Raw genomic sequence first — 22,075 nt, forward strand, 5'->3', positions numbered from 1 at the left:
TGTTCGTGATTTTGATTAAATCCAATATGGCGGCCGAATCAATTACGTTGATGTCACAAGTTGTCCTCTGTCGACCTCAGGGCCTTCCTCAGTATTGTTAGACACCACTAGTGCGTTTTAATTCTAAGCACAACAGCAGCTCCAGGGCAAAAGGCGTGTTTCCTAATTGCAGCGCCCCCTAGAGGTCAAATTAATAGTGTGTCCTCAGGATGTAGTCCCAAGTCCACATACCAAGTTTGATTGCGATAAGTGAAAGTGTTACTAATTATAGTGCCCCTAGTGGTCAAACATCACTAAATTTATTGTGGGTCCTTAGGATCTGTTCACGAGTCAACATACCAAATTTGGTGTCAATACGAGAAAGTCTTCCTAATTATAGCGCCCCTAGTGGTCAAAGTGCACCATTGTGCGTCCTCAGGATGGAGTCTCGACTCCATATACCAAGTTTGGTTTCGAAACTGGCAACATCAAATACCTAGGGATTCATATTTCCCCCAGGCTGTCAGAGCTTTTTAGCCTTAACTATACTCCTCTCCTCAGGAAAATTGAAGACGATTTCAAACGCTGGTCAAAACACCCACTCACACTCATCGGAAAAATAGCCGCTGTCAAAATGAAAACTCTCCCTCAGATTAACTACCTCTTCTCTATGATCCCCACTACTCCTACAGACAATTGGTTCAAAACTCTCAATTCATTAACAACACAATTCTATTGGAAAAGTAAAAAACCAGAATATCCCTCTCAACACTGCAAAATAAAAAATCACATGGCGGGCTTGAGGTACCAAACTTCCATCACTACTTCCTGGCAAATCAGTTACAATACCTAGTTAAATGAATCAACATACAAAATCACAATTACCCATGGCTGGAACTAGAACAAAACCAATGTACAAATATCACAATAGCAGACCTCTTCTGCCAACGCATTACCATCAATTCAACTCTGACAGCCTGGTGGAAAACAAACCAAATCACAAAATCATCACTAGCACTAAACAGGTACACCCCACTGTGGCACAATCCAGTGTTCACATTACAGAATAAACCTTTTCACTTCTCCACATGGGCAAAAAAAGGAATCTCACATCTCCACCTCCGAAGAGGGGGGGTGGTGGTGGACCAAAAAAAAAAAAGTTTGGTTTTGATACGTAAAGGCGTTGCTGAGATGAGCTAATTTCCTGTATCTCTAGCGCCCCCCTGGAGGTCAAATGTCACCAAATGTATTGTATGTTCTCAGGATGGGGTCCCAAGTCCATATACCAAGTTTGGTTTCCATATGTGAAAGCATTGCTGAGATATGAGCCTACTTCCTGTGATTATAGCGCCACACAGTAGTCAAAATGTACCAAATTTCTTGAGCCTCCTCCTAATTGGGTCCTGAGCACATGTACTAAGTTTAGTCTTGATACGAGAAAACCTTGCAAAGATATAAATTCACTTCCTGTTTGGCAGCTTCGCCGCAAATTTCGATTGGCTGTTACCAGAGGTGGGAGTAAGTCACACATGTGCAAGTCATAAGCAAGTCTCAAGTCTTAACCTTCAAGTCTCAAACAAGTCCAAGTCATTTTTTGTGACAGTCAAGCAAGTCAAGTCAAGTCATAGCCAAATCATACGAATTCATGATGATTTACCCATGTTTTCATTTTAAAATAAGCTACAATAGGCTAGTTATGAACTGCTGGAGTTGTAACAAACAAATAGACATTGCATTCATTCAAGCCACATAGCCTACATCTGAACGGTTTATAGAATAAGATGAAATGTATACAAATAAAAATAAATGTAGCCTATTTCAAGTAGACCTATTATAAAATAGCCTATTATTGTTTCAATATGCCTCAAATATTAGGCAAGCTACATCAAATCATGAAAATATCTTCAAACAGTTCTAGTTACACCTGTCCTGACCTGTCACATCTCCAGGGACCCAATAATGTTGAAAAAGTAAACTAATCAATCAATCAAACGCTGCCGCCGACGTCACAGGGATGTGTTTTAAGGGAGGGAGAAAGAGAGGCGCTTAGCCTACTTTAGGTTACAGTAGGCCTACATTGGCAACATTTTCGCTATCAAGATTAAACTTAGACAAGAAAATGTTTCACTTTGCCATTTTCACAAATTTTATCCTAATATGGCGTTATACTAAAAAGCATAATAGATTCAAAGCCAACTCTTAACATAGAAAACTAATGTCAAATTTGAGGTAGGCCTAACACAACTAACTTGTGACGGATGAATCATTCATTTCAATCAATCATTTCTCCTTTGTGTTGTCAGATAGGCTACATCAGCTGTGAAGCTAAACATTATTATGTTTTGGTATAAACATAGAGCCTTCCATATTTGCAAGTTAGCCTACCTCAGTCTGTCTCATTTGATCTGGCACTTGCTATTGGTCTGTCGAGTCACTTGGTAACAACAGGTTCGCTCACGTGACGCATGCAACAGCACCTAAGCAGATTTTCTAAAATCGTGAAGTTAACTCCTTAATATCTATGAAAAAAATAAAGTCATTTGTCTCAAGTCTGAGTCAAGTCTCAAGTCATGAATAGCAAGTCAAAGTCAAGTCAAGTCTTTTATACATGTTGATCAAGCAAGTCTCAAGTCCTAAAAAATGTGACTCGAGTCCCCCATGTCTGGCTGTTACAGCCGAATGCTTCTGTCAATAGACCTCTCCAGAATAAGTCCTGCCTCACACACTTCTGCCATCTAGTTTCCACTGGGTTTTTTGATTGTCGGTGCCGTTAAAGTAGAAATATATCAGTAAGAAGCACTAAGCTAACGCACGCTTCAGACGCCGCGACTCCCCCAGTCAAGGTTGCATAGCAACGGCAATGTTTCATAGTTTGTCTTCACCGAAATGGAGTTTGTGACACCAGAGCCTGTCTACGGAGGTGGCACTAACCCTGCGTGAAATCATCATGTTTGATAGGTTGATAATACATTCTGAAAACGTTACTGTTCGATCAAGGTCATGCAAAATAAAGCTATCGACTCAATACGATTCAGCCTCTGATTCCTAGTCTGCTTATCATTATTTGTTATTCGTGAAAAAAAATCTCATCTCGTCATGTCTTTAGTGTCTACGTCGGCAATTTCTTTTTTTCCCTCCGCCCGCGTACATCGGAACTAGCTCCCGGTTAGCATTAATAATCGTTTACTTCTTAAACGGCACCGACAATCAAAAAATCCAGTGGAAACTAGATGGCAGAAGTGTGTAGGCCAATCGGCCCACCAGCTTTTTCTACTTTGTCACCCACAGAGTTTGACAGGTACGATCTTACGAAACGCCATGTTATTTCCCATAGACATTTGACGACCGGAAGTTGGATGGATATGGACGTTACGGAGGCGGGACTTATTCTGGAGAGGTCTATTGTTACAGAAAGAAATGCACTGATAAGGCATGGTCTGAAGATCGTCTCTGCCAATGTTGGTGAGGATCCGCTGAAATTTGTGACCTGCGAAAACTTTTTATGTTTTTTAAATCTAATATGGCATCACAAATTGGCCTGGGTCGACCTAATAACATCCAACAGTACTAGTAGACACCACTAGTAAGTTTTAATTCCAACCACATCAGCAACTACAGGCCAAAATGCAATTTTGCTAATTGCAGCACCCCCGAGAGCTCAAAGGTCACCAATTTTTTTGAGCGTCCTCTTAATGGGGTCACGAATCTATGTGTTAAGTTTGGTTACGATACAGGAAAGGGTTGCTGAGATATGAGCTCAATGATACCTCATTTTTGTCAATCAGGTCAACGGGTCAGAAGTTACGTGTGTGAACGCACGTCCAACTTTGGCCTGTTGGTGGCGAAACTTGGTGAAATTAATCATGGGACTGTCCCTAATCGGTGTGCCAAATTTCACAACTTTTAACCAGACGGTTCTATGGGCTGCCATAGACTCCCATTACGGAAGCGTAATAATAAGAAAAGGTAGAATCACTATGGGTTGCCTTGCAGCTTCGCTGCTTGGCCCCCAATAATAGGGAAGAATACATAGAAACACAATGGGGCCCCCAAATATTTCTAATCTAACTCCTGATTTTACTTAAGGTCTAATTTTTGAATTTGTCTTAAAAAGTCTACAGCTGTCCTGTTGTTAATTTATCTTTTTTCATCCGTAGTCTCTGTAGCGTGTTGCATACAGGGTTAATGTATGTGTTCTTTGATGCAGGCCTGAGGTCAGTGTTTTTTGAGAAGAGGGAAATACCACATTCTTCATGTGCCCAGCCCAGCAGCCAAATTTTTGCTCTTTGACTTCAGTGTCCATATAAGCCAGACGCTACCATGGCAACGACAGGGCTTGAATAGCAGTGTCAAATCCCCCTAGCAAACTAAACTGCCCCCGCTCTTACCTCCCCCCAACCCCACTCCACCATCGCTGTGCGCAGGCGCGCTGTCGTTCACTACCAGCTCAGCTTACCGTCCTGTTTTCTCTTCCTGTCTTATTCTTGTCAATCCTCTCGCGTATTTATGAGTTAGTCAGAGGTCCAGGGGAGAAGTGCATGTACTGAAATAATTTTGGGGGGAAATAAATGCATAACTTATATCTGGCTTAACTAGAATGCATCACTATAAGGCCTAATTCAATTTACGCTAAGTGGAACCAAGGCGAAGCTTCACCCCTCCCCCGGTTCGATTCAGAGGAAGAACGCTGGAAAGGTAGGCCGCAAGCGGTTGCTAGACATGGACCGACAAAAGCTTGGTGAGCAAAATCATCTACCGATTAACGAGCGGTTTCCTGAAAAGTTTTATTTTCACGTCAAGTAGTATTGCTATTGCTATTATAGCTGACTTTTGCCCGTTTTGTAGACACCGAACACATATCGGCAATTAGCTAAGACAGAGCGAGGCCTTGTTTAACAACAAACGTGGGATGTAGCGTAGCGAAGTTACTTCCTCGAACTAACGAATCATACTGGAAAGAGACGTTTTTTGTTGAAAAGGAGGGATTAGATGGAAAGACTTTAATGGGTGCAAGACATTTTTTTAGTAAAATATGTGTCGGTGTTTCATCCTGCATGTTACGTGTGAAGGTTTGTAGTCCTTTAGTAGGCTATTGCCCACGGTTCATTTGTTTTCCACCCAAGAAAGGCGTGTTATTCATTGCGTCTACAGCCTGCAGAATGGCCGAAGATTATTCTCAAATAAATTATAATAGCCTACTCATATTATTATGCATACTCAATTCATCACATGACATGACGCGTGAGACACGTGACGTCCATGTGCGTTTACGATGCAGACAACTCCTGTTTGACACGCATTGGGAGGAAAAAGGAAAGCTTAGTGTTTTCTGTTTTCAAACCTGATGATTTCAAAGTGTTACTGGTAAAGCTTAATTATTATTAGTTGAGTTGGGTTTGGGAATGTTTGTATTTTGTTAAATATTTTTAAACATATGGTGCCCTACTTCTTTTCTTATTAAAGGTCCTGTTTTGGTGGCGCTGTGAAGCATCCTCTACTACCTTAGCAAGCCTTTGAGAAGTCAGGGGTCAGGAGGACGCTCCAAGACTGAGAAGCAAAACAAAAGTTAATGAGACTTAACAAAAAACACCAAACAGCAAAGAGCCAGCAAACAACGTAAACATAAAAACAGGAAGACCATTTTCACAGACCTGCGTCCTTCACAAGCTGTCAGGGACATTTAACAATGAGGCCTTGGAGATTGGCTTGGCTCTGACATCTTCTGAGTGTGCTTGTCAATTAAGCCCATCGCCAAAACTCATTTGCTGTCCAGGTGGAGGCCACCATTAAACAGGCTCTTCTTGCTTGGGGCTGACAACTGAGCAATGGCCATGGTGAGAGGGGGATGGGGAGATCCCAACGGTGAAACCAACGGACTGGGGGATAAGGGCTACCTCAGGGGGGAGGAGGACGACGAGTCACCCCAAGCGGGGGGCAGCGACTTGGAGGGAGTGGACGATGACAAGGCCTGCGTGGTGGACTGTGTGGTGTGCGGGGACAAGTCCAGTGGCAAACACTACGGAGTCTTCACCTGTGAAGGCTGCAAGAGCTTTTTCAAGAGGAGTGTCCGACGCAACCTTAATTACACCTGCAGGTATGGTCCAAAGGCAAGCAGTTCATGGGGGGAGTGTGGGTTAGAACCTAAGCATTGTGATCAAACAGTACCCAGGGTTTAGGCACAGTGTGGGGAATCGGGCACAAAGGTATCTGCTGAACACCTCATTGCAGGACATCTTAACATGGATGTGAAATCTCAGTCTTGGTAGATGAACTGTCTTAACCTTTCCTTTGGCTTGTTTGGAAGTATATAGCAACCTTCATGGTAGACATAATCTGTCTTCCGAAAATAACTTTTACCACTATTTTGAACAAACGTAGGCGATACATGGCTACTTTTATTTAACAGGACTAGATGGCTATAAAAGACAATCCGGCAGTATGAATCACTAGCATAATGAAATTGTTTGAATTGCAATCTGTTTTGGAAAACAAATGTTGAGATATCTGTGCGCAACTTTGGTCCTCTTTATCTTTTACTCTTGACATTTTTTCAACAGGTCAAACCGGGATTGTCAGATTGACCAACATCACCGTAATCAATGCCAGTATTGCCGACTAAAGAAGTGCTTTCGGGTGGGGATGCGTAAAGAAGGTACTCCTCCACTTTGAATTACAAAAATATATGAGTTCGCGTTTTATGCCAGAAGCAAAGCAAGCACAGTCATTAATGTGATATTATTGTTACTCATGTGGATCTGTTTTCAATGTCAAACTTGACATGTTGTCATATATGATGTGATGCATTGGCTACATGAATTACTGCTCTTTAAACTGTGTAGACATGTGGCACCAGCAATTGCTGTGGTACTATGCTTTTAGAATAGCAATAGCAATATTGTCCTGATGTTATTTTGATACTTCTGCCCTTGGTTATTGAGTTCAATCTGATACTTGTGAATTTAATCTGATAGACAGATTTGAATAGATTCCTCGAGGTAGCCCGTTTTTTCAGTGGTTGGTGAACTGTTCTGACCTGCGTCTTTAATCTGGAATCAGTGGGCCAAATCCTGTCAGGCCAATCTGTCAAGCCTCCCTCATTCATTTCCAACCTCTGTCTCTTCTTCCCTCCTTCACAAATCCCTCTTCTTCTCTCCACCGCTCTACGCTCGTCCATCTCTCTCTCTCTCTCCATCCGTCCACCCGTCCCCCTGCTCACTATCCTACCGCAGCAGTCCAGCGCGGACGCGTCCCCCCATCCCACCCCAGCCTCAGCCCCTCTACCACGCCGGTGGGCGGCGGCAGCGGCGTCGTCATCGGGTTAGGGGGCATCGGAGGAGATGGCGGCGGTGTGGGCGACTTTTACAATGGCCAGCCCGTGTCGGAGCTGATCTCCCAGCTGTTGCGGGCAGAGCCATACCCGGGCAGCCGCTACCCGCACCAGTACAGCCAGCAGCTGCAGGGCGGCGCCGGTGGTGGCGGTGGCGGCGGCTCGACCATGGGCATCGACAACATCTGCGAGCTGGCGGCGCGGCTACTCTTCAGCATCATCGAGTGGTCACGGAGCATCCCCTACTTCCCCGAACTGCCTGTGTCCGAGCAGGTGGCTCTGCTGCGGCTTAGCTGGAGCGAGCTGTTCATCCTGAACGCGGCGCAGTCGGCGCTGCCGCTCCACACCGCCCCGCTACTGGCTGCCGCCGGCTTCCACTCCTCGCCCATGTCTGCCGAGCGTGTCGTGTCCTTCATGGACCAGGTGCGCGTCTTTCAGGAACAGGTGGACAAGCTGACGCGGCTGCAGGTGGACACGGCCGAATACAGCTGCCTCAAGGCCATCGCTCTCTTCTCCCCAGGTGAGAAAGTCAGGTGTTGGCAGATTCTAGTTTTCTAGATTCTAGTAGCTTTTGTACATGTATAATATATTTTCATCTGTAGTGAGTTTTTGACGAGAATGATTTGCAACATAATAATGTCACATAACCTAACATTTATATGGGATTCAGCTCCCTCTGTTGGAATAATTGTGTTTTTAGATTTAAGTTTTTTACATATAAAGGCTTGCTCTGAATATTAGAGAATTGTTTTAGCCAATTTCATGTCTAGAGAAGCCAGTTTAATCTGTCAAAAGATGTTTCTGAGTTGCGTAACTTGTATTGTGAGTGCTCTCACACAGTAAAGGTGACATTGAGAGGTTAGGCTGTCCAGGGCTGTCATAGAGGAAGCATAGCAACAGTGGATTATCTAAGACCAGTCATTGTCCTTTGAAAATGAACATGCGTTCTTGAACTAAACCCTTGAGAACATGTTGAGAGTGAAAATGTGATTTAATTCTATCCACGCATGTTGAAAACCGTTTGTGTTTGTGTGTGTGTGTGTGTGTGTGCGTGCGTGTGTCTGTGTGTCTGTGTGTGTATCTGTGTGTGTCAGACGCATGCGGCCTGACGGACCCAGCACATGTGGAGAGCCTGCAGGAGAAGGCCCAGGTGGCCCTGACGGAGTACGAGCGCATGCAGTACCCGAGTCAGCCACAGCGCTTCGGCCGCCTGCTGCTGCGCTTGCCTGCTCTCCGCGCCGTGCCGGCCTCGCTCATCTCCCAGCTCTTCTTCATGCGCCTGGTGGGCAAGACGCCCATCGAGACACTCATCCGAGACATGCAACTCTCGGGCAGCTCCATCAGCTGGCCCTATGCTCCCGGACAGTAGACAAGGGGGCACTAAGGGGTCAGGAGGGAGGGAGGTGGTGGGGCCGGGCATGAACCTCACGCTTCACACCCTCATCTGAGATGCCTGAAGTTCTCAGATCTCATCTTCTGAGGTCCGGGGCTGTGGAAGAAGTACTCTCAGAGCCCATGCCAGGTCCTCTTCTTTAATCTTCTTACCCTTCGGTCATGTGCCCAGGAGAACCTGGTTTATTTTTTAAACAGTATTTTCTTTGTGTTGTTTGTCATCCCGGACATGGTTTTTAACATTGGGGACGGAAAGGGGTGGCTGAATGGTCACACTACTGGACTACTGGAGATTGTTACTATTAACCCAAACACTAAAGGTACTGCACACGGCTACAAGGACTCATTCCTTCAGTGTGATTGTCACATACTAAAACACATTTTGACTAGCTTGCCAAAGTTCTTAAGGGAGAAAAAAAAACAATGCTCAGTTTTGACTCTGTAGAACCTGCTGGTTATTGGTTTCCGACTACTTCCGATTACTTTCATTACTAATAGGGCTAGTAGTTGTGTTTCGATTGGTCTTGTTTCTAAATGTCCGGGAACACTGACCCCCTGGCACTAATGCCATAATGCAGGCAACGTTCAACCCTCCGATAACTGCTCAGTGGCCAGCTATGACGCTGTGCTCAATACCACTTCTGCCTACCGTGAATATCAGTTATTTGGATTTCTTCACAATTAATTCCATATCATGAAATCATGTAGAAGAAATCTCTGACACAATTTGGTTTCAAACAACCAATGAAAAAAGGAATAAACAAAACATTCTGTTACATCAAAGGCGATATTGCAAAAATATAACGCTAAAAGCACTTGAAGGATTTCCAGGATACATTAGCGTCTGATGGTTATCTGACATTAAAACAGTTAAATTTAAAATGGAAATGTATGAGGTAGCAGTACATTTGACATCAATGGTTGCATGATATGGTTGCAGAGGCTTGTGAAGGTTGCAACAAACCATATGGCTTAAAACCAAATTGTCTCGCTGTGTCTTTCAGAAGAGCATGTTTAAATGGTGGACGTAGATTTTTATTTCGTGCTTACTATGTCAATTGTAATGATCATACCTTTTTTCTAACAGCTGATTCTTAACTTTAATGTATATTAACCAGAAAATACCTCATCGTCCATTGAGACGTGAATTGACCATCTCAGCCATGTCATGTTAATATACAGCATTTTCACAATAAACTTCTGGTCTTTGTCATTTACGTGTCTATGACACTCAGATACCTTAGTCTGCAGCAAAGAAAGTGATCTTCACTGCCATTTTACATCTTGGACACAAACCCAAACGCTTTATTCTTAATGTGACTGCCCGTGTTTGGGTAAGGGAGAAACCTGGATTACATTGGCACTGAGGACACATTGATTTTTTTCATTTGTCTGTACTACTCAATGTTCAATGGTTTTCAAATAATAGCCATGGCATACTTGTTTATGTCTGCCTTAAACATCCTGAATATAATTCAGAATTACCTCACTGAAAAGGCCTTTAAATATGATAAACCAACCTAAAGACAAATACACTACATTGTTTGCCATTTAGAAAAACAAACATTGGTTTGTTTTTCAAGAAAGTAAGTCATTTTTATGATATGTGAGTTCATGAATTCAGAATTTTATTAACATACCATTATAGTGAACAGGAACACTTTCACAAATGTGTTTGATAATGAAAAGGATTGTGTGTAATTTCCAAAATATACATATATGTGAATAAATTCATGACTTCTTTGATGTTTCCTATTTATTTTCAAAGGAAATCACAACAACAAAACTGAAAGTACATGTTTTTTTTTAACAAAGAGTACCTTTTAAATTTGACCCATTTTTACTTTGTACTGTAAATAGTCTCTGTGACGCTCCCTCATCAATCTTGAGGGTTGTCAGAAATACAGCCTGATGTGTCCACAGACAGATCATGAACTGAGAGAGTTTTTGAACAGTTGCGCAGGGGTGATAAATAGTACTCACACAAGGCTGGAGGCAGAGCAGTGTGGTCAGAGGGCCAACCAGCCACAGGCTCCTGGTGAGGGAGGTCTCAGTGCCTCGGCGGTGTCAATGATGGGCAGCGGCTAAGAGTGACAGGTTCTCAGTGAGAAAGGCCTGTCCTGGAGCAGTGTTCCAGCGGACGCCCCCCCTCCCCCCAGGCGGGGAGAATTTTGCCCGTCTAAGAATAACCCTCATCGTACTTTCTCACCAATCGCTTGATGTGAGACAGTTTCTGCTTCAGCTCCTTGCACTGCAGTTTCTTTGACTGATAGTCAGAGGCCTAGTCAGAAGAGAAGAGCTTAGGCACTGGTATATCAATCAGAGAAAAAAGTGATCTGACATAAAAAAATTCTGGAGAACTAAATGGACCTGTACTGGCTCTCTATTTCTCTACCTACAGGGTTAGAACCCAACTGCACTTACCCACTTCAGGTCCTTCAGTCGATTGTATTCCTCTGCAACAGCCTGAAACACGAAGACAAAGTCTTTAGAGACCAAACTTCATGAAGCCTATGTTGTCAGTTTTAGGGTTATCACGACAGATTTTTGCAGGGTTGTGACAGGTTTTCAGACACAATTTGAGAGAGCTCAGCTCTCAAACTGACCTGGAATTTTGCAGATCCCTCCTCGAGAGTGTCAAGCTCCCTGCTCAATTTGTTCATCTGGTCATTGACGTCGTCCATCTCGGCAGAGAGGCGCTTGTACTCGGCCAAGTCCAAGTCAAACTCCCGCCTGTACTGCTGCCTCTGTGCATCTGACGTGATCTCTGGATACATGCTGTTGAGCAACAGATCAGACCTGACTACTGAAATCGTAGCGAAATCATTGGATCAAGTCAAGCACTGATTTTGAACTTAAAGTGAAATGAAGTCCCTCTTCATATTAACCGCACTGAAACTAACCTCTCCCATCCATCTGTGTCCGGCTCAGTAGACGTCCCAGGGCCAGTGGAGTAGCCTGTCTCATAGAGCTCTATCTCTGAGGCCAAGGCCTGACCCTGAGCTCTGGAGGCTGGAGCTATGGTCCACTGTACTTCAGCCACTTCAAAAGCACTGGAGGTGATCTCGTTCTCCTGATACAGAGGCTCCGGAGGACCGCTGTGGATGTGCTCAGAGTAACTGGGAACAGTGTCCCAGTGAGTGGAAAGGCGTAGTGGATTTAGATTAGTCAGCGCTCACACCACCTCACATAGCTGTTCAATTCACCTGGAGTATATGACTAAAAGCACAGCAATGTACCGATATTCAGGATGTTATGGGGATGAGACAACCAAAGGTCATGAAAGTGCGCAGATGTGCTCACAGTAAAACGTTTAGAGGATCTGTGTACTCACACAGTGTCGTAAGTGTTTCCACTGACCACACTCACGGTCCGCTCGGGGTAGGATGCCACACTGGCCTCTGTCTTTAGGTCGGGGCTGGACTTGTCTGATACCACCACTGCAGGGGGCAGCAGAGTGCTTCCCAAACTAGTCAACTGCAACCACAACAGCATGGCAGGTCAGTGTTGTAGTAGATAACAGTTCAATTTCTTGTTGTTGAGGAAGAGAGGATAGATTAGCATGAGGGTCATTTAGAAGTCCAATACCACTTGATGAGCAGAAGTTGACAGCCTAGAATCTAGATGGCTAGAATTATTTGTGGTGGTTGTAAGTGTGCCAAGTAACAAACCAGCAAATCCTAAGTCATTTTAAGTAACATGGCCTTATGCCAAACCAACTTACTAAAGGCCCTTGAAATGCCCCTTTCCTGGTGTCTTTATGGGAAGCATTTTCTGACAATGGAAGCCACGATAACATGTTCCATTTATGATTGTTTACATGATGCACAGAAGACACGTTGGACTTATCAGCAAAGTGCCTACGTGCAAGCCCAGTTATTTTTTTCTGGGATAGAGCCTATGATCCTTTCTTTGACGTGTCTGAGAAGTCTGGGTGGTGTTCTTTGTTTATTTCAAACAATGACTTACAACTCTCTGTCAAGAGTCAAGTATGGAGTCATCATAAGACTAATTAGTAAAAGGTGCACAATTTACTAAAATGAGCGCACATTCTATCGATACACAAAAATATCTTGCAATGACACCTCCTGGCCTCGTGAGAGAGAGAGAGACTATTGCCCCTGAAGAGACTTCTATTGAATGCAAAATAGTGAAACTGTGTGCTTCTTTCAAGCTACATATTTTCAAAAGTTTACCCAAGCCACATCATTCTCCAAACCAGGCAGATTTTGCTGACAGCTGTGAGGCCATAAATTTAATATTTTACTGAAACATTATTCTGCATATCCATGGGGATATATTTTACTAGTACATTTGAAGAATTTTCTGTGAAAATGTTACATTCATAATGACTTTTTTATTACTAAGTCATAACACCAGTTTCAGCCTGATGTGTTTCTCAGTCTGAAGACAACTGGTATTTGTTCACTAGTTAATGATTTAACACACTGAAACCAGGTGTGGTATTGAGTTCACATCAATTGTGTTCCTGTCAACATAAATAGGGGAAATGTGTCAACTGACATCAAAGTTGGCTGAATGTGTATGTTGTTGATAGAACTCTCATGCTTCCCACAAGGCCACTTACCCAGTCAGCTGAGCCCTCTCTTCCTGCTGGGCTAGGAAATGGCTCATCCCAAAAAATGTTGGGTTTACCATGACGCCATATCTTACTGACGGGTTTTATAGGAAAAGAAGGCAGCAGTAATCAATACTACCATGACCAATATACCACAGACCAAGGCTGCAGCCTGTAAAAAAAAATAGTGAGAGCATATCATGAACAACTTACATGTTCTTTAACCAATGTCAGTGCATGTTTGTTTCATTTTGTGTCTATAAGCAAGTATGCATATGTACATACATACATGGTACACATACATACTGTAGTAACCTATATGTATTTTGATTCACAAAGCCACTGACTGACCTCCTCTGGATCCATGTAACAGTAGTGGTGCAGATACTGGTTAAACATTGGATATGCGCCAGGGAAGCCTGCTCCTGCAGCTCCACTAATGCTGGTGCTTTGTGGCGTCTGGCACATCATCAGTATGGGGTTATACAGCATGCTCTGAGAGCTCTGGGCCATTGGGTTGACACCAATGACAAATATGATGTTGATTATGCATTGCAGGACCCCCAGAGACACATCCACCACCAGTACTGTCAGGTAGAACCGGCGACTACGTACAGTGCGGGTTTTGGAGAAGCTAGCCACAAGGAACATTAAGGCTATTATAAAGTTGATGGCTGCCATAGAGATCATAGCGCTCTTTGCAGAGTAGGGGGTCATGTAAGAGCTGTGGTATCCATACGCTCCTCCGTAGTATCCAGTGCCTGTGCCAACACCTCCATTGTAACCAAATCCTCCACCTGAGATGTAACCTCCTACACTAGTCTCATACCCGTGCATGTCCCAGACTAAAGTGGAGGCAACACAAGCGAAGATAACAAAGCAAAGAAGCACACAGATGCCCTCCATCGTTTTCACAATCCCTGGAGGTGAGAGCCACCTGTAAAAATACTGCGTATTTTCATCCATGTAACGTGGCTCAAGTGGTGCTGTGTGGTAGCTGTATGTGCGCGGAGAGGGTCCACTCCTTGATGTGTAAAATCCATCAGAGGGAGTGTTGAAGTGTGGGCTGTAAACGGGTGGGCTGTCGTAGTGCCGCGGGTCATACATGATTCATGCAAATGGAATAAAATGGAATTTCGTGCAGAATCTAGAATGTGGGCACAGAGATGCAGACATTTCAAAAGTAATTTTACATTCAGGATTTCACTGTGGCACTGTAATTTCAGACATGTTATTCACAGCTGTTATACACAAATGAGTGTCATCCTTCACCAGCTTTCTACAACTCTACCCTGCGTTTGTCAATAATTTAAGGACATTTTATAGGGCAACACACACACAGGAAAGGCATGGTCACCAAACGGCTCTTCACCCCATCTCATTTTACCTAGCCAGTATCATATCTCACAGAAAGGTACATTCAAAAAACAAACATGTTTTGGTCAAAGAAAAACACTTCTGACTCACTTAATAGCTTAAGTGAAATTATATGCAAGTAACTTAACACAATAATATAGTAAAGTAGCCTATCACGTCGATTTACATATCAGTAAATTATTAATAGCCAATCATAAAGGTAGCCTTCATTTTAAATTAGTCTATACACATTCTGTAAGACGTTTATCTTAGGCTAAAATATTATAAATAGTTGAAATGGTTAACTTGTAACAGAATAACGTCTAAAAGTTAATCTGAACAAAAACACGTCCTGTGTCTCACATAACGTAGCCTACCTGCGAAATACCTTCATATATCCTTAATGAAATAGTCTCATGACCAGGTTCGAAAACTCCGTAACGTCTCTGAGCTGCACCAGTCTCCCCCTAACATTTGAATAGTCTAACAGACCGTCTTTCATGATATGCGAACCTAAACTTTCCGTGCTCCTTGATTAGCCTATAGCCTACCAGTGGCTGATGACTACATGCTATTGCCCCCTGCTTTCTTTTACTAAAAGCCAGTGTTGTAATGGAGCGAGAAGTCAGCCGACTGGTGTCGTTTCGTTTCGTCTCTCACGTTTCATTTTAAAAAATGGCATTTCCAAAGTATTCTAGATAATAATATGAAAACCCTAAATGAACTTTGAACAAGTCGGCATATGACAAGACTATTATGTTCCATTTTTTACAAAACTCTGACATCTTAAGAATAATTGGGACGGGTGGGATCAATGCCTTTCCTAGAATTAAATGTCCCCATGCCATTAGAGTGAGTACAATGCAGTATCACGATATTGGGTTTCAATCAAGAATTTACAGAATTATCAAAAAAGGTTATTGCTATACACGACCTCCACTCAACCCAAGATGGATTCTGAACAGTTATATTAATTCTTGAACTTCTCCTCTGATAAGCATCTTGAATTTATTTGGAAGGAAGTTTAATTTCAGTTCCCTTTTATTTCAAAGGTTTCTAGGCTTATTGTAAATGAATTACACAAAGACATTAAAGTAATTGAAAATATTAAACATTTATTCCACACATTTGAAAAAAAAAAAAGTCTGATGTTGCAGGCATAGTGCAATTTGACAGGTAATTTTGTACTGAAAACATATGCCTTTTGTAATGAAAAAAGATATATCACTTGAATGAAATGTTCCTCAACAATATTGGTCTTAACATACAGAATGCACTTCTGTAGCAACTAGCAATATTGTGCCATTTTATTATGTTTGGCTGTTGTCTGACATTTTTTCATCAAAATTCCTGATCCTGTTCTTGATGTGGCTAAGTTTGGCTTTCAGGTACTCACAGCGGTCCTTCTTCTCCAAAAACGAGGGATCCTGAAGGTGTACCAAGATAGAAATATTGTATGTTATCCCAGATTCAGATGTTATCCAAGTGTCATATTCCGAATATAAGGATATAAACACACCAATACACAATTGCACAATTGCATTTGAGCCATAGAATACACTGTACCTTTTGTACTTACGTTTTTCTTTAGTTCATATTTTTTCAACATTTGATCAATCCTTTTACGGTCCTGTATTGTGGAGAGAAACATGCAGCAAAAAGTCAAACCTTTTGACTTATGCATTTGTATTCTTTCATTTTGAGATCAAGATGATCTGACCTCTGTGGTGTTGACATTTCTTAGGAGCTTGTTCATCATGGCATCCAGCTCTCTGAATTTTGCTAGAGTGGCACTGATGTCTTTGTGGAGCTCTCTGTATTCCTGATACTGGTCATTAAACACCGCTTTATACTGCTCCCTGTCCTCCACGGTTGTGATTTCAGGATATTTTCTGCGGGGCCATAGACATGCAAACCATAAACAGTATTCTCGTCTACAAGTTTAAGCCATATAGGAAAAAAACAAGAATCGTCCATGCTTCTGTTCAACACTTTGTTTCAAACATGCCAAACAGAAGAGCTGAGGCCTGCTGTTTTCCACACAGGATTTAATTTCGTATGAACGGCCAATTAACACTCACATAATGTAATCTGGAATGACCCGAGGCTTTGGGACGTATCCACTGGGAATGGCTCCACACAGAGTCTCTGCTCCCTCGGCTCTCTGGGAGATGAGGAGCTGCTTGGTGTTCCTTTCAGGCTGATCCATCTCGTCCTGGAACACAATCCTCTTGGACTTGGATTTGGCAGTGTTGACTGAGGGAGGTACCTGCTTCTGTGGGAGAATATACTTCTGCTTGTCACAAGTCATTGTTTAATGATGTGCAGACTGTCTCAAATAATTCCAAATCACATTCATAAATGTAGTTTAAGCATGGAATGGGCTTTTTACTATCAGCTCAGGCCTTGCTGAGGAAGTATGATACTTGCACAGAGATGGCTATGATGAATTAACTTGAATTATCTATATCAATCTGAACCTTTGTTTGAATTGAACCTGAATTGTCCACATTCACTCCAGACATCCCAACAATCTTTATCTGACATCAAACACAGTGGTGCCTGCCTGCTATCCTATGCCCAGAAGTCATTCCCTGGGAAAGCCACTAATCTAGCCATCTTTCCTCAACAGTAATACCACTGCATGTGTGTGAAAAGAAACCATACACACTGGCAGCTGTTCATCCTTTTGAGGTACTTTTTCAAATGCTTTTCTCTACAACATCAGTCATTTTAGGTAGCTACTACAACTCTTTATGATGTTAATGATTCCCAGATTATGGTAAATATAACTAACAGACTTTGCACAGACTTTCCTTTGAACTGTTTCAGCATATCAGAGACATAAAAATGAAGAAACCCTGCTGACCTGATTTTGGTACAAGAAATACACACCTATCCCTGTTTCATGAAAATATAATCAACCCAGCTAATGCACTGGTATTCTGGACATGGCTAACTGTGTGCTGGTCACCCACCATGCTGCCCAGGGCCTCTCTCGCCCTGCGGGTGGCCTCGTGCCGCCACATCTTCAGACACACCATGAAGCTGAGCAGGTACATGAGCATGTTGATGAAGATGAAGGCCGTGCCAGCCATCTGGCCTCCGTCCACGCGGCAGAGGCTGGACATGATGGGGTTCACGCCGACAATCATATAGCACATGCCGCCGCGGTTCAGGTCGTTGATGTAAACAATGCCGGCCGCCATGTAGAGCAGGAAGAGGGCCACGTTGATGAGGCCTTCTGTGACCGGCCACCAGGGGGAGTCCAGCAGGATGGTCCGGTAGTACATGGTCATTCCCAGCACCAGGAGGATTATGGTCACTATCCACGCCACTCCGGTCACTGCCAACACGAAAGGTGTCATAGGTCCACTGTAGGAGTACCCTGATCCGGTGAAACTGTTTAGATAAGTTGGTACGTAGTAGTTTGACCATTCACTGTCCTTCTGAATGTAGGCAATGATACATGCAAAAACCATCCCCCCAAAAAGAAGCTCTAGCCCAGCCAAGAGCCTCAGCAGTCCAGGCCATGATTTCAGATAGGAGTACTTCATCTGATAGACCTCCAGCTTCTCAGCATAGTACTCTGCTGGATGAAGGCTCGTCAGCTCAGAGCCATCGAAAGCATCATAAGCCCTGTTAATGTCTGGAGGGCCGGGGGTTATCAAGGGTTTCTGAGAGCCCTTACTGGATCTCAGCGAGTCCCCTGGCTCCCAGCGTCTCTCCAAGAAGGGAGTCACCGGTGGGCTCACCCTGGTCCCATTTGGCAGGATTTTTATCGCCGTTGGATAATCATCATTATAATCAACATTAGTATTGTGGTCATCTTCATCGTTCTTTGTCCATTTGTCAAAGATGCTGCTCAGCTTCTTTGGGAAGAGAGCTCTCATTCGCTGTTGTAATGACCTCTCCTCTTCGCCCCTCTCTAGTTTGTGGGGGGGCGGAAGGGGGCTGGGTGAAGAGTCACTCCTAGCAGAAGCATCCTCCAGTTTGCCTGGAGCCGATGGCATGTCATCATCACTCCATGACCAAGAGTCTTTGTCCACGCAATCGGCATCTTCTGGCCTCTCAGGGCTCTTACTCCAACTACTCATCCTGGGGCTTGGTCCTTCAGCTGCACACGGGTGTCAGTTGCCCAGTAAAAGAGTTATCAGGAGGTGTGAGTCCATGATTCTGCAAGGTGACAAACAATACCGTTTAATGATATTTCAGTATGCTAAAAACACACAGTAAATTTTATCATTGCTACAAAATTAACAAATAATTACATGAACTAAACCTAATCACAGAAGTTAAGACCGTTCTTAGGGTAACAATAGATGGACATTGGTTTAAGAAAATAGCAGTAACAGTTTGTGCGACAAGAACTGAGAAGCAAAGCAAACACTTTATCCGATCGCTATGAAGCTCATGAATTTTCCTCTGAGTAAAGTATTGACTAAAATTTGTTCAATAGTAAAATCCGAATTGGGATCATAAACAATCCCAAAGCACGCTTTGTGAAAGGACTTTAGACCTTAATGTTTCCTCTCTTTTGATTTCTGGCGGTCAGGCATCAAAAGAACTAATCCCTGGTTTAAAAATCTCACAGATTAAGTGTGAAGTACTGAATTTCAACAACAACAGTATTTACCTTGTGGTCCAAGCCAGGCTGCTGTACGCTGTGTCAGTAGGACTATAACAAAAATGGCCGCTTGCACAGCAGGCCTGGCTAGCCCTCTCAGATGACTAAGGCTTTATCTCGGCAAGCCGAAACTGGGGCAGGGCTTACTTATTAAACCTGCGTGCTTGTGTTTAAGTGTGCATGGTGACTGGTGCAATAAGGCTTATCTCTTGGGGACTTGCCATTGATATTTACATACACAGGAGGAACAAAAAGGACCTTAACACAATAGGCTGCCCTTGAACTATAATGTTTTCCAAGAAATAAATAAACAAGTTAAAATGAATGAATGACAGACACCAAAATCATGAACCTGACCTACAACATAATAATGAACAAATACAATACTGAGTAAAAGTCTTGAGCCACCCTACATGTTTTGCTTCAGTAGTAGTAGTATTCTCATTCTCTTTCATTAAAATATAACCAGAAAACCCAGGGTTTATGTGCACAGTGTCTAAAAACACATGAAATAGTTTTTGTTCTGATTCCAGTCTCAAGCCACCACTGGATTTGTGGATTTAATGGTGTTATAATGACCAATGACACAAGGGGGAAACTGGTGACGGAGCGGTCGCTCTTCACCCAGTTCACTGATGGGCATGCCTAGCTCGCCAGAAGTTGTTGGCAGATCCAGCTATGATGGGAGTCTCGACATCAGCTGTTGACATCACCGTGGCTTATCCAGAAACTGAGCCAAGAGAGATCAAGAGCATTTTGGCAAGGTGCAATAACCCGTAACCCGATGTGTTCTGTATTCAATTCATGCTTGGGTGGGATTATGGTGTCAGTTTGCCTCATCAAAGGTTCTTTGAATAGAAAGCTTTGGCCATGCCTTTCTCACTTAAGCAGAGCAGTGAAATATTCCACCTGTAGCTTTTTGACAAGGTCTTAGATCTGTTTAATTGTCATCATCTCCTTCCCACTTCTGAAACCAATTTGTCAGAGCCAGAATCAGAGCCAACTGGCTCCATCACCGGCTTTCCCCTCTTGACATTGGTTATAACACTGCAAAACAACACATTTAATGGGTGCCTAAGACTAAAACCAGAAGTACACTTTTTATGTTTTTTATATTTCTTCCATCTTTTATTAACTGTAATGAGACATATATATATTAGTAATTATTACATTGCTCAGTATTGCACAGTATTGTGCATTTAAAAATCTTTTGACTCTGATATGAAAACCTTGAATTGAAATAATCACCATAAATGTAGAGTGTTTATGCCACATCACTAGGTGGCAGCAGATACCTGAACCGCATCTTTTTCATTCCAAAGTGGGTCCAGGAGATCTGAGACTGAGCAACATGCAGTATTTGAGCCATGCAGGTTCTCTCCACGCTTTTACATCTTGGACTATTAACAGTGTTAATGCCTCAGATTGCCTTTGTCACACATCATTGCTACTTCCAATTCAGGTTGCAGCCTTCTTTGTTCTTGAGTAAAAAAAAAAAAAACCAGATGTACTTTGTTTAGGTTTTCAGTGTCAGCATTGCACTCATTTGGACCCTGTTCTCTCATTTTCTCTCCTTCCCTCATTAATCCATTTATCTTAGAGAGGTGACTGAATACTAATGGTTGCAGGCTAATGAGTCCAGACAAAATCAGAGCTTCTGTTCTGAGCTTCCATGGAATATGAAATTTCTTTATTGACATTCTATGAGTGTGTTCAAAATTACATTAGAATGTGATTGTATGGGTCCACTGAGTTATTGGTTCTGGTAGTTCTATTCAGGGCACTTTGGTGCATATCATTTAATAAGTGGACTTGAGCCAACTCTCATCCTCACTTGCTCTCCCTGTGCAGCAGGGAAGCTTCAAGGCATCAAAAGCCTGTGAGAGCGGCCTAATTACAAGCCTTTTGTCACTACCCCTGTGACAAGGTGCATTCGCACAATATCCATCTGTAAAGACAAATATTTGGCCCATCGTCAAAGCCAAGCCCCTTGAGTGTGCGCCTATTGTGTGGTGGAGCCTGAATCACATCACCTTGGAGTTGGATACAGGGCTTGGTGTGCCGTCCCCTGATGACTGTCCTGCGTTTTAATGTTGATCTCGCCTTGATTAAATGTTCATGAGCGCTGCAGTGCCGTGTTTCATTATGGGCATATGCTCGCCTCTGAGCTCATGTCACAGGCAGCTAGATGTGCTCCACTTCCTCGTGTCCTCCTGGGAAAAAAATCTCCAACCAGGATCTAGGTCTGTCTCAACAAGTTACTGAGAGCGGGAATGTGGCCCTCGAAGCTCTATCAAGGGGACAAATCGAGAGGCAGCTCTCTGCTTCCTACCAGCCTGCCTTTTATAAAAACATCACAGCAAATTAATTTCAGTGTTAGCGAGCTTACTTTTGTTACAGCGGAAGTCGTTGAATTTGTTAATGTTGGTTCCCTTTTCACCTCAGAGCATTACACATTAATGCAACATTCTTGAATTTCCCCTGGGGATCAATAAAGTATCTATCTATCTATCTACATTATGAAAGATCACATATTAGTCAGTATTATCAAAATGTTGAGTCTTCATTCTTTCCTACGGAATGATGTTAAACAATGACTGTAAACACTATTATGTGACAACACTAATATAGATTGTTTAAGTCTCATAGTGGATCTATATGGTCAGAGAATCATTTTTGTGTGTAAACTTAGAAGAAATAAACTCAAACAAGCAAACACACAGAGAGAGAGAGAGAGAGAGAGAGAGAGAGAGAGAGAGAGAGAGAGAGAGAGAGAGAGAGATGAGGGGTAAACAAAAGACACCGAGATCATGCC

The 22,075-nt window shown here is 43.0% G+C and overlaps 1 protein-coding gene and 1 pseudogene across 4 annotated transcripts; one reads left to right on the forward strand and one right to left on the reverse strand.

The window, feature by feature from the left end:
• The first annotated feature begins 4,361 nt into the window (after positions 1-4,361).
• Positions 4,362-10,444, forward strand: nr2f6a (nuclear receptor subfamily 2, group F, member 6a). 4 transcript variants are annotated; one of them, XM_048237337.1, is made up of 5 exons: positions 4,362-4,717; positions 5,443-6,073; positions 6,537-6,631; positions 7,212-7,826; positions 8,401-10,444. In XM_048237337.1, the coding sequence occupies exons 2-5, from the start codon at positions 5,805-5,807 to the stop codon at positions 8,673-8,675; spliced, it is 1,254 nt and encodes a 417-aa protein (XP_048093294.1). In that variant the 5' UTR covers positions 4,362-4,717; positions 5,443-5,804; the 3' UTR covers positions 8,676-10,444. The 4 variants fall into 4 exon arrangements, with proteins under 4 accessions (XP_048093294.1, XP_048093269.1, XP_048093278.1 ...); XM_048237312.1 differs by having other exon boundaries at positions 4,363-4,717; positions 7,209-7,826; XM_048237321.1 differs by having other exon boundaries at positions 4,363-4,674; positions 7,209-7,826.
• Positions 10,445-10,467: 23 nt separating this feature from the next.
• LOC125304124 lies at positions 10,468-19,352 on the reverse strand (annotated as a pseudogene).
• Positions 19,353-22,075: the final 2,723 nt, after the last annotated feature.

The sequence above is a fragment of the Alosa alosa genome, chromosome 1 (genome assembly GCF_017589495.1).
Source record: "Alosa alosa isolate M-15738 ecotype Scorff River chromosome 1, AALO_Geno_1.1, whole genome shotgun sequence".
Taxonomy (NCBI): domain Eukaryota; kingdom Metazoa; phylum Chordata; class Actinopteri; order Clupeiformes; family Clupeidae; genus Alosa; species Alosa alosa.

Excerpts from the sequence above, each read along its gene's own strand:
- nr2f6a (XM_048237312.1), top strand. The coding sequence starts at position 5,805 with ATGGCCATGGTGAGAGGGGGATGGGGAGATCCCAACGGTGAAACCAAC. Across the intron at positions 6,632-7,208 it reads GGTGGGGATGCGTAAAGAAG|CAGTCCAGCGCGGACGCGTC; the intron begins GTACTCCTCCAC and ends ATCCTACCGCAG. Across the intron at positions 7,827-8,400 it reads CATCGCTCTCTTCTCCCCAG|ACGCATGCGGCCTGACGGAC; the intron begins GTGAGAAAGTCA and ends TGTGTGTGTCAG.